This window comes from Piliocolobus tephrosceles, chromosome 8, assembly GCF_002776525.5.
Source record: "Piliocolobus tephrosceles isolate RC106 chromosome 8, ASM277652v3, whole genome shotgun sequence".
Taxonomy (NCBI): Eukaryota; Metazoa; Chordata; class Mammalia; order Primates; family Cercopithecidae; genus Piliocolobus; species Piliocolobus tephrosceles.
Genome location: NC_045441.1, coordinates 132,588,703 through 132,600,368, shown reverse-complemented (window position 1 = coordinate 132,600,368; position 11,666 = coordinate 132,588,703). Strand labels below are relative to the sequence as shown.

General features: G+C 39.6%; 1 protein-coding gene across 1 annotated transcript; it reads right to left on the bottom strand.

Annotated features, from left to right (window-relative positions):
* Positions 1 to 10,540: 10,540 nt before the first annotated feature.
* Positions 10,541 to 11,464, bottom strand: TAS2R41 (taste 2 receptor member 41). Its single transcript, XM_023184876.1, has one exon. The coding sequence runs from the start codon at positions 11,462 to 11,464 to the stop codon at positions 10,541 to 10,543; it is 924 nt and encodes a 307-aa protein (XP_023040644.1).
* Between the last annotated feature and the right edge of the window lie 202 nt (positions 11,465 to 11,666).

Below are 11,666 nucleotides of genomic sequence, written 5' to 3'. Positions count from 1 at the left end.
TAGTGGCTGCTTGTGCCCTGAGCTGAATGCTGGATAATAACTCAGTTTTAGAAGGAGAAAAATACATAAGAACTCAGAAGTGAAAAGAGAAGGTTTTCCCCTTATAGTACATAGCAGTACATTGAAAAATATACTGAGAGATAAAGTGTTTGTACAAGTGTACATCTGTGTGTGTGTGTGTGTGTGTCTGTTTCTGTGCGCATGTTGGAAAGATGTACTCTTTGCTTTTGAAGGCATTAATAAATAATGTCTTAGACTTTGCTTATGATTCTGGAATATTCTTGGTGGCACCAGCCTTGTTCCAACAAGATTCAATAGCAATCTACGCTTATCAGAAATTTTAAGTATTTGTTGACTGAGTGAACATAAGCATGTTTATCATAATCATTGCTATCATTGTCCTAAGTATCAGTTTCATCATCTGAAATCAATCAAATATCACATTTAATGAACATTTTTTTCTATACTCAACCCTGTTTCCCATTATCTCCAGTGTCAACTGCCTTCTTTGTAAGTATTGAAAGCATCTTAGAGGGTGGGACATCATGCAGATCTCGGAAAGAAGTAACAATCAGTAAACAAATTGTGTCGAGTCCCATGAAGCAATACACTGTGACAGGTGCTGCAAGAGACACAAGACATCTAATAGGAGATCCTTCCCCACAACCAAGAGATTATTTGGAAAAATAAGAGATAAATACCAAAAACTAAAAAAAAAACTATGACATACTCCAACAATGCAAAACAGTACAGTGTTTGCAAAATTTGATTAATCTCCAAATATGAAACAGATTAGAAGCCCTAATGAATTCATAGAATTATCCTACAGAGGGGAGAAATCAATATGGTTTGCAAAGGAATTAAAGGGGAAGAAAAAAATTAAATTGGGTCTTTAAAACTGGTAAAATTTGGATAGGTGAGAGAGTAGAAAGAAATAATTCATTCTTGGTAAATGGGGGAATGACATAACCCAGGAGGAGGTAGAAAAAAAAGGAAAGTATATTTGGGGAAGAGTAAGCAAACCAGTTTGGTTAGAACAAAGATTTTATTTTGAGGCATTATGAAAATGAGCTGTCTGGAAAGAGGGCTTGAAAACAAAGTCAAGGAAGCTACAATGGCAAGAGAGCAGGGTTTTTTCTACGGGGAATAGCTCATTGAATACAGTGTTCTGGAAGCTATCCTCTTTCTCTCTACCAGACCTATTAGACTAATTGAGACCAAAATTAACTAATTCATGCATAAATGGAAGGAGTAAGGGAATCAACTATTTATAATGCAGCTTTCCGTAATTAAGGCAGACTTTGTAGACCAGGCAGAGCTTAAGGTAGGGTTCAAAGCCTAAAGAGCTGGAAGCCAGAGTATCTACAAAGGAAGTTATTTAGAACATGGAGAAATGTTAGAAGTAAAAATGAATGAACAGATATTGAGGTTGAGAATTGGACAAAGGGTGTAACTGTAGACAAAGTGCCTTTTACTTTCCTGTTTCATTTTTTGTTGCTGTTGTTTTAAAGGCAAGAGGATGTCATGCCATCTGAGTAACACTCTGAAAACTCCTCAAAAATAAACAGAGTTTACTTGGTGTGTTCTGTAAGTGTCATCTGTGATATCAACCCATGACTGATCTCTTGCCACATCTCAAAAGGCAAACCCCTGGTTGGACGGGTCCCATCCTGGTTAGGGAGGGACTCTGAGTTGGCTTTTCTGATATTGAATCATAAAACAAAGTCTAAACCTCACCAAAGGCACTAGCCTGGGAAAGCCTTCGAACCTTTTTTCTTTTTAAATGAAGAATAAATCAATGCATGATACCGCTGAGAGCAAAACTCAGGGTCCAAGTTCACACAGTGAGTAATGGCTCAGTCCTCTGAAGAATAAAGGAAGGGAAGGGAGGGAATAGGAAGTAGAATTTGGAGAGTGGCTCTAGAATCTTAGAGATGAGGCAGAAAGCAAATGGATATGACAAAACCGCATCCCGTGGCCGTTCTGAACATGCCTGGGAACTCACATGTGGGGGCTCTCTGATAGCAGGACGCTGCTGCTCCTCCAGAAGAGCAGGAGAGCATCAACCCAACCTCTTCTATCCAAAGCAAACTCTCCCCACATAGCACACTTGGTTCCACATAAATCACAGGACCAAAAAAATGCCACTACAGAGAGCAGGGATTCTTGGCCTAGAGCTATTCATAGGTTTTAGCATATGGATTACGGAAATTATGTTTTAAAATGTTACCTCATCTACAGTTTCACCACTTCCTAAGGGAATACGACTCTGATGTCCTCACTCCAAGATTCTGCCAAATAACACTATTGCTTCCTGTTATACACACTGATAGACCTCGCTGTTTACCCTTCATAGACTCTTCCCAGTTTGTAACAATAGGCTTACCGGTATGACTAGATGCGTCATCCCTGACTCCCCACAAGACTGCAAACTCCAGGAGGGTCGAGGCTGTGCCTGTGATGGTCACCGCTTTATTTCCAGCATAGAGAATTGCCCTCACATAATCACTCAAAACCCCAGCAGCAACCTGGATGGAGTTGGAGAGCATTATTCTAAGTGAAGTAACTCAAGAATGGAAAATCAAATATTGTATGTTCTCACTTATAAGTGGGAGCTAAACTATAAGGATGCAAAAACATAAGAATGAGATAACGGACTTTAGGGACTTAAGGGGAAGGGTGGGAGGGAGGCGAGGGATAAAAGACTACACATTGGGTACAGTGTACACTGCTTGGGTGATGTGTGCACCAAAATCTCAGAAATCACCACTGAAGAACTTATCCATGTAACCAAACACTGCCTGTTCCCGAAAACCCTATTGAAATTCTTTTTTAAATGTACTGTTAACTTAATCAGTTCTCAAACAATCTGTGGTGAACACCTTCTGATTTACAAACTGGTCTGTATGAATATGTTTTTTTACATTTTATAAAATCTTTTTTTATTATTATACTTTAAGTTCTAGGGTATATGTGCACAACGTGCAGGTTTGTTACATATGTATACATGTGCCATGGTGGTGTGCTGCACCCATTAACTCGTCATTTACATTAGGTATATCTCCTAATGCTATCCCTCCCCCCACCTCCTCCCCACAATAGGCCCCAGTGTGTGATGTTCCCCTTCCTGTGTCCAAGTGATCTCATTGTTCAGTTCCCACCTATGAGTGAAAACATGCGGTGTTTGGTTTTCTGTTCTTGCGATCGTTTGCTGAGCATGATGGTTTCCAGTTGCATCCATGTCCCTACAAAGGACACAAACTCATCCTTTTTTATAGCTGCATAGTATTCCATGGTGTATATGTACCACATTTTCTTAATCCAGTCTGTCACTGATGGACATTTGGGTTGATTCCAAGTCTTTGCTATTGTGAATAGTGCCGCAATAAACATACGTGTGCATGTGTCTTTATAGCAGCATGACTTATAATCCTTTGGGTATATATCCAGTAATGGGATGGCTGGGTCAGATGGTATTTCTAGTTCTAGATCCTTGAGGAATTGCCACACTGTTTTCCACAATGGTTGAACTAGTTTACAGTCCCATCAACAGTGTAAAAGTGTTCCTATTTCTCCACATCCTCTCCAGCACCTGTTGTTTCCTGATTTTTTAATGACTGCCATTCTAACTGGTGTGAGATGGTATCTCATTGTGGTTTTGATTTGCATTTCTCTGATGGTGAGTGATGATGAGCATTTTTTCATGTGTCTGTTGGCTATATGAATGTCTTCTTTTGAGAAGTGTCTGTTCATATCCTATAAAATGTCTTTTTGAAAACATTTAGTAGTCAACTGTGATATTTGGTGTTGATTGATAGGACAGGTGTTTTAGATAAGCTTTCCAGACACCCAGGAACTGGACTTGCCATTAGGCAACTCTACCAGAAGAGGGCAGTGGAGCTTCTAGCCCATGGTCGGGGTCCATCAGTAAACCTGATTTACCATTGATCTAATGTGATTTCCAATGCATTTTTAGTCTTTTCATTTCTTTCCTAAATATAACCGTTCAATATAGCAACCTCACAAAACATGATAGAGAATAAAGTTTAAAGATAATAGCTAGGTGAAATTTAATAACTCTCATAATATTCCTATTATTTCTTCCTTTCCCCTTCCTTCAAAGAAAAAATAAATAAATAAACCACCACCTTGGCTCTTTTCTCTCACATCCATCAGCTGATATAAAAATGTGACTTAAGTGAATTTCTCTCTTAAAACCACACCCTCGAGTAAACCTCTACTAAGCTCCAGGTTGATTTCCGTGTCAGAACTCCTGCCCAATGATTACTCACCCATCATGAGTAGTTTTTGTTTATCTCAGTCATATACAGTATATTTGCCTTATTTGACAACTGAAAAAAAATGGAAAATGCTGAAAAAATTGGGGAAAAAATATATCAGAGAAAGAAAAAGTAAAAAAATAACTAGTCTTTGCTAGCCTAGTCTAGAATAACTAGAAAAGCTATTGCCTAACTGTGGTTTCTTTGCTCCCTTCATACTGATGCAGAGATGGAAAATAATAATAATATTCAGTTATAATTACTATTAAAAAGTTATAATGAGTACTACTTATGTGTCATGTACTACTTATTTATTTCATCCTCACAGCTGCTACTCCACTTAACATATCAGGAAACTAAGGCATGATGTATACCTATAAGGATACACATTACAAGATCTACATTTTTAAAGAATTAAAACCTACTGAAAGTAATAAAAAAAGAAATCTAAAAAAATGGAAAGGCAGACCAATTCTTACATAGGAAGAGCCAACATAATGGAGATATATATCTCCTTATGTTAAATTTCATATTTAACAGGATCCCAATTAATTTTTTAAAAGAAATCTATTTTTGAGACCACACAAAATTATTCTAGAAATAATAATCAAAAAATTTCTGAAAAAGATTAATGAAGAAGGACAAGTTTACCAGGTATTTAAACCATATTTTAAACCTAAAACAATTAAAACGCTATACTCAAAGCACATGCTTACACCAAGGCAGTGAAACAGAACAGACAGTCTAGAAATAAGCCAAAATACACAATAATTTAATACATCATAAAAAGTAGCACTTTAGATCAGTGGAGAAAAAAATTCAATAAATAGCATTAAGACAACAAGTTAATAATCTGAAAAAATAAAATTTATCAAAAAATATACCTTATATCAGGATTTTAAATATTTAAGTGTAAGAATGAAAATGTAAAAGTACAAGAAGAAAATAAAAGAGAATATTTATGATAAGAACATGAGGACTGCCTGCTAATTACGAGGCAAAATCCCAGAAGTCATTAAACTTTTTTGGATGAAATCAGCAAAAATTTCTGTATATAACAAGCCATTACTGTAAAAGTAAAAACAAACAAAAATACAGATGGCGTATTAGTCTTCACACTACTATAGTTTTCACACTACTATATAGTAGTTTTCACACTACTATAAAGAACTACCTGACACTGGGTAATTTATAAAGGAAAGGGGTTTAATTGACTCACAGTTCCACATGGCCAGGAGGCCTCAGGAAACTTATATAATCATGGCAGAAGGTGAAGGGAAAGCAAGTACCTTCCTCACATGGTGGCAGGAAAGAATGAGTGAAGGAGGAAGTGAAACACTTTTAAACCATTATATCTTATGAGAACTCACTCACTATTATGAGAACACCATGGGGAAATTACCCTCATGATTCAATCACCTCCCACCAGGTTCCTCCTTTGACATATGGGTATTACAATTTGAGATGAGATTTGGGTGAGAACACAGAGCCAAACCATATCATTCCACCTCTGGCTCTTCCCAAATCTCATGTCCCTTTCACATTTCAAAACCAACCGCACCTTTGCAACAGTCCCCCAGGGTCTTAACTTATTATAGCATTAACTCAAAAGTCCAAGTCCAAAGTCTCATCTGAGACAAAGCAATTCCTTCTGCCTATGAGCCTGTAAATTCAAAAACAAGTGAGTCACTTCCAAGATACAGAGTAGGTACAGGCATTGGGTAAATGTTCCCCTTCCAAATGGGTGAAATTTTCCAAAACAAAGGAGCCACAGGCCCCATGCAAGTCCAAAGCACAGCAGCCAGTCATTAAATCTTAAAATTCCAAAATGATTTTCTTTGACTCCATGTCTCACATCCAGGGCACGCTGATGCAAGTGGTAGGCTCCCATAGCCTTGGGCACATCCACCTCTGTGGCTCTGCAGGGTACAGGCCCTGTGGCTGATTTCATGGGCTGGCATCAAGTGCCTATAGCTTTTCCAGGCCCATAGCACAAGCTGTTGGTGGATCTACCATTCTGGAGTCTGGAGGACAGTGGCCCTCTTGTCACAGCTCCACTAGGCAGTGGCCCAGTGGAGACTCTCTTTGGGGACTCCAACCCCACATTTTCCCTTTGCACTGCCCTAGTAGAGGGCTCTTCCCATGCAGCAGACCTATGCCTGGACATCCAGTTATTTTCATACATCCTCTGAAATCTAGGCAAAGGTTCTCAATCCTCAATTCTTGCTTTCTGTGCACCTACAGACTCAACACCATGTGGAAGCTGCCAAGGGTTAGGGCTTGCAGGCTCTGAAGTAACAGTCCAAGCTGTACCTTGGCCTCTTTTAGCCATGGCTGGAACTGGGGCAGTTGGGATGCAGGGCACCAAGTCCTGAGGCTGCACAGAGCAGCAGCAGGGCCCTAGGGCTAGCCCATGAAACCATATCATCCTCCTAGGCCTCCAGGCTTGTGATGGGAAGGGCTGCCACAAAAATCTCTGACATGCCTTGGAGACATTTTCCCTATTGCTTTGGCTATTAACATTCAGCTCCTCATTACTTATGCAAATTTCTGCAGCCAGCTTGAATTTCTCCCAGAAAATGGATTTTTCTTTTCTACCTCATGATCAGGCTGCAAATTTTCCAAACTTTTATGCTGTGTTAGCCTTTTAAATAAAAGTTTCAGTTTAAGATAATCTCCATGAATGCATATGACGAAATGCTTTCAGAATCAGCCAGGTCACCTCTTGAATGCTTTGCTGCTTAGAAATTTCTTCCAGCATATACCCTAAATTATCTCCCTCAAGTTCAAAGTTTCACAGATCTCTAGGGCAGGGCCAAAATACCACCACTCTCTTTGCTAAAGCATAGCATGAGTGACCTTTACTCCAATTCCCAATAATTTCCTCATCTCCATCTGAGACAATGTCAGCCTGGACTTCATTGTCCATATCACCATTAGCATTTTGGTTAAAACCATTCAACAAGCTTCTAGGAAGCTCTAAACTCTCCCACATCTTCCTGTCTTCTTCTGAGCCCTCCAAACCGTCCCAGCCTCTGCCTGCTACACAGGTCCTAAGTCGCTTCCAAATTTTCAGGTTATCTTTAGAGCAGTACTCCACTCCTGGTGCCAATTATCTGTATTAGTCCATCTTCACACTGCTATAAAAAACTACCTGAGACTGGATAATTTATAAAGGAAAGAGGTTTAATTGACTCACAGTTCCATATGGCTGGGAAGCCTCAGGAAACTTAGTCATGGCAGAAGGTGAAAGGGAGGAAAGTACCTTCTTCCCATGACAGCAGGAGAGAGAGAGCAAAGAAGGAAGTACCACAGTTTTAAATCATCAGACCTTGTGAGAATTCACTCACTATCATGAGAATATCACAGGAGAAACAACCCCCATGATTCAATCACATTCCACCAGGTCCCTCTCTCAATGCAAGGGGATTACAATTGGAGATGAAATTTGGGTGGGGACACAGAGCCAAACCACAAAGGAAGTAGGTACAAATGCAAAGCATGAAGGAGTTCTTTTATGTTGATGGAATGGTTCTGTATCTTGATTGTAATTACACAAGTCTCTAAATAGGATAAAATTGCACAGAACTACACACACAAGCACACAAGCACACAAATGTAAGTTTTTAAAGTAGTGAAAACTGAATAAGTTCCGTAGACTAACAGTAATGTAGCAATGTCAATATTCTAGTTTTGTTATACTACAGCTATATAAGATATATATATATTTTATATATATATATATATATATATATATATATATATATATATATATATCTGGGGGAAGCTGGATGAAGATTTATGCTATTTTTGCAACTTCATGTGAGTCTATCATTATTTCAAAATAAAACAGCTTTTAAAACTAACATTATAATTAAGAAAAAATGAAATAAAAAACACTGGGAGTAGGGAATTGCTTTGCTGCTTATATCACAAATAAAGAGCTAATTCCTCTAGGATATAAAGGGTTCCTCAAAACCAATAAGAAAAAGGCCAAAATCAAATCCAAAAAAGATACAGACTGTCCTCAGGAAATAAACATAAATGGTTCTAACCAAATAAAATAATTATAAACACTCACTCATAGTAAGAGTAATGCAAATGACAGCTAATGTGTTTTTTTTTAGCCTAACAGATTAGCAAAAAACAAAAAGTGTGAAAAAAGTTCTCTAATAAATTGCTGGTGGAAAAGTAAATTGATGCAAACCAATAAAGGGTGATATCTGTCAAAATCAGAAATGCACGCTCCATTTAACTCAGTAATTCCATTTCATGAGACTTATCCTATAGTTACTTTGCACACGTGCAAAATTACATATGCAGAAGATTATTCATTATAGATTATAACAACAAAAAACAGGAAGTAACCTAAATGACCACAAACACATGGCTAAAGAAATTGTGGTACATCAGTGCAAAATTTTTAAAGTGAGGAAATACTATGCATGTCCACATACATAGCTCTCCAAGATATGTTATAAGGTGAAAAGAGCAAGGAGCAAGGCAATGTGTGTATTCTGCAACCATTGTGTGGAAAGATGGAGACCTTATAAGTTATTTGACTGGTAGCTAGTTAGGTACTAGTATAGAATATACCAGTGCATAAGTTAGTTGACTGGTTCATGAAGTATTAGTGGCTTTCGGTATAGAATAAAATATCTCTGCAAGGATAGACATAAAACTGGTAAGAATGCCTCAGGATGGAACAGATAGGAAGGGAATTTTCTATACATACTCTTCAATAGGTTTTGAATTTTCAGCCATGAAAATATATTACCTATTTTAAAAAATAAATGCTTAAATTAAAAATGTAGAGCCATGTGCCCAAAGATTACTGTTCATGAGTATTCATCCACTCATCGGTGCATCCCCTAATCAATAAGAAAACCTTCACTCTTAGAGGAAATTACACTTTCTTTCTAACAGGAATTCAGCTGCAAGCTAGTCTCTGAAATTTGCACATTGATGCCCTTTAGCAAAAACGTTTAAGCTATCTTAGAGGCACTCATCTCTAAATAAATTTTTTTCCAAAATTATTTCTAAAATCATTTGCATAGTAATTGGAGCAAGTTATTTTAAAACAGTATTTAAACATAAAATTTTGAACAGGGTGGTTCCTTTTAAAATGACATTTAAGTAGTTTTTAGATACAAACTAATGATTTTTTTTAAGACAGGGTCTCACGCTGTTGCCCAGGCTGGAGTACATTGTTGCGATCACAGCTCACTGCAGCCTCTATCTCCTGGGCTCAAGTGATCCTCCCACCTCAGACTCAGGAGTATCTAGGACCACAGGTGCACACCGCGCCTGGCTGATCTTTTTTTTTTTTTTTTTAATTTTTAGTAGAGATGAGGTCTCACTATCTTGCCCAGGCTGCTCTTGAACTCCTGAGCTTGAGCAATCCGCCTGCCTCAGCCTCCCAAAGTGTTGGGATTACAGACGTCACCACTCCCAGTCTAATGAAACTCCTGAGTCTGTTTTTCAGATTGAAAAGTACATGTTTATTCCATGCAGATGTGACTCTGTGACATATGCTTAAGGAAGAAAAGAAAGCCACAATGTGTCTTTTCTCTAAAGGAATGATAAACAAGAAAAAAGTCTGGCTACTACTCAGACTTCAGAGAAGAGAAAATTGAAGTCAGAAATGTTAATGAGAAAAGAGACCGGGTGGCGTAAAGAAATCTTCCAGTACACTTAATAAAATGAAAACCAGATTATCCCAGTTTGTGTGGAGACAAAGTATCTTCATGCAGTAAAGGGCAATCAGAACTCACAGCCCAGTGCCTGCCACAACTGCCTGTCCCTTGGGGCTCTCATAGTGACCATGACATTTGTCCTCAAGAAGGCTGTCGCTTCCCTATCCACATCTCAGTTCAGCCATAGAGACAAATACTTGCTCTTAACTTTCTGAAAGGCAGTGGAGATGGAACGGCACAGTTAATCAACACTTTTAACTGAAGCCTTCCACATGACAAAGGGGTACAAACATAAAGATAGCATGGCATGGTATTAACATCTTCTGAACTTCTGAGCAAGACTGGCTCTCTGGAATCCATGGGATTGCATCTTAATAATATTCCACAGAAGGGAAGCATGCTGAGAGTTCCCAGAATTCCTTGTCTCCTCTGCTTCCCAGAGGAGGAACCCCATAGCACGACCCAGTACTCATCTACCTATGAAAACACCTCCATGTCGATGGGCCACAGCTCTGCCATCCTCACCTTTCCTTTCTGGGGGTCTAGATAAGGAGACCATGCCATCTAGGCCACCCAGAAGCCCCTTGCCAACAGCAGGAGCTGCCAGAACACACTTTGAAGCTTGAGGTTGTTGAAGATGAGAATGAAGGGATGGACAGATACGCTCAGGTAGACTGCAATTTGCCATGGCCAGTAAAAGTCATTCTGCATGGAGATAAATTTTGTGGCATCAATGATCAGGGACAGAAAGGACAGAACATAAAGAATGAGGAAGGAGATGAGGAACTTCAGAGCTCTGGTGTGAGCCTGGGTGCTGGGGTCCTGCAGGCTGTGGCCGTTGTGCTGCATTCTCCAAGTATGCCTCCTCAGAGAATTAATTAGCAGCATAATTGAGACCAGAAAAACAGAACAAGGAATTGACCAGATGACCAGTTGCACGAACGAGAAATAGTAAATTTCTGTCTTTGTATTCCACTCGTAGGTCATGTTCCCAGAAAATGTTCTAATTAAAAATTCTTGATATGCAGAGCAGTTCACCCAAAACAACAGCAGGGCTATGATGAAGGAGATCAGGACAGAGCCCAACAGGAGCCAGGGCACCCACCCTGGGAACCTCCACTTCAGCCACAGGAAGGTAGGGTGGGTGATGTTAGCAATCTTCACACAGAACAGGACGCTGAGCCAGCTGCAAAACCAGAAGGTGACTGAGTTCAGGAAGTGCCAGTGTAGATGGAAGAACAGTTGGCTGAGACCCCCAGAGTGCTCGACCACATGGGCAGAGTAATAGAAGTTGTACCCTGTCCCAACCAACTGCAGGTAGAAGCGGAAAGCACCCAAGCTAATGAGGATCATGTCCAAGGGTAGCAGCCTGCCATATCGCAGCCACTCCCTGCCCAGCACCAGCACAATGAAGCCATTCGCTGCAATCCCCAGAAGACTCAGCAGGCTAAAGAGCAACATGAAGAAGACCCTCAGTGCTGCTTGCATTCTGACCCCTCCTGCAGTCCCCACTTGAGTGCCTTGGTCCCTGGCCTCCTCCCTGCCCCTAGCCACAGTCCTGCTTTTAATCTTTCCTAGGAGTGCTAAAGAGTGGTCAGGTTCTGCATCTGAACCAGAGCTCACTTAAAGAGGAGGATGCTCAGGCTAAAGAGGAGAGGTGTGCTCTTGGCTCAGACAGGATGCAAATTTC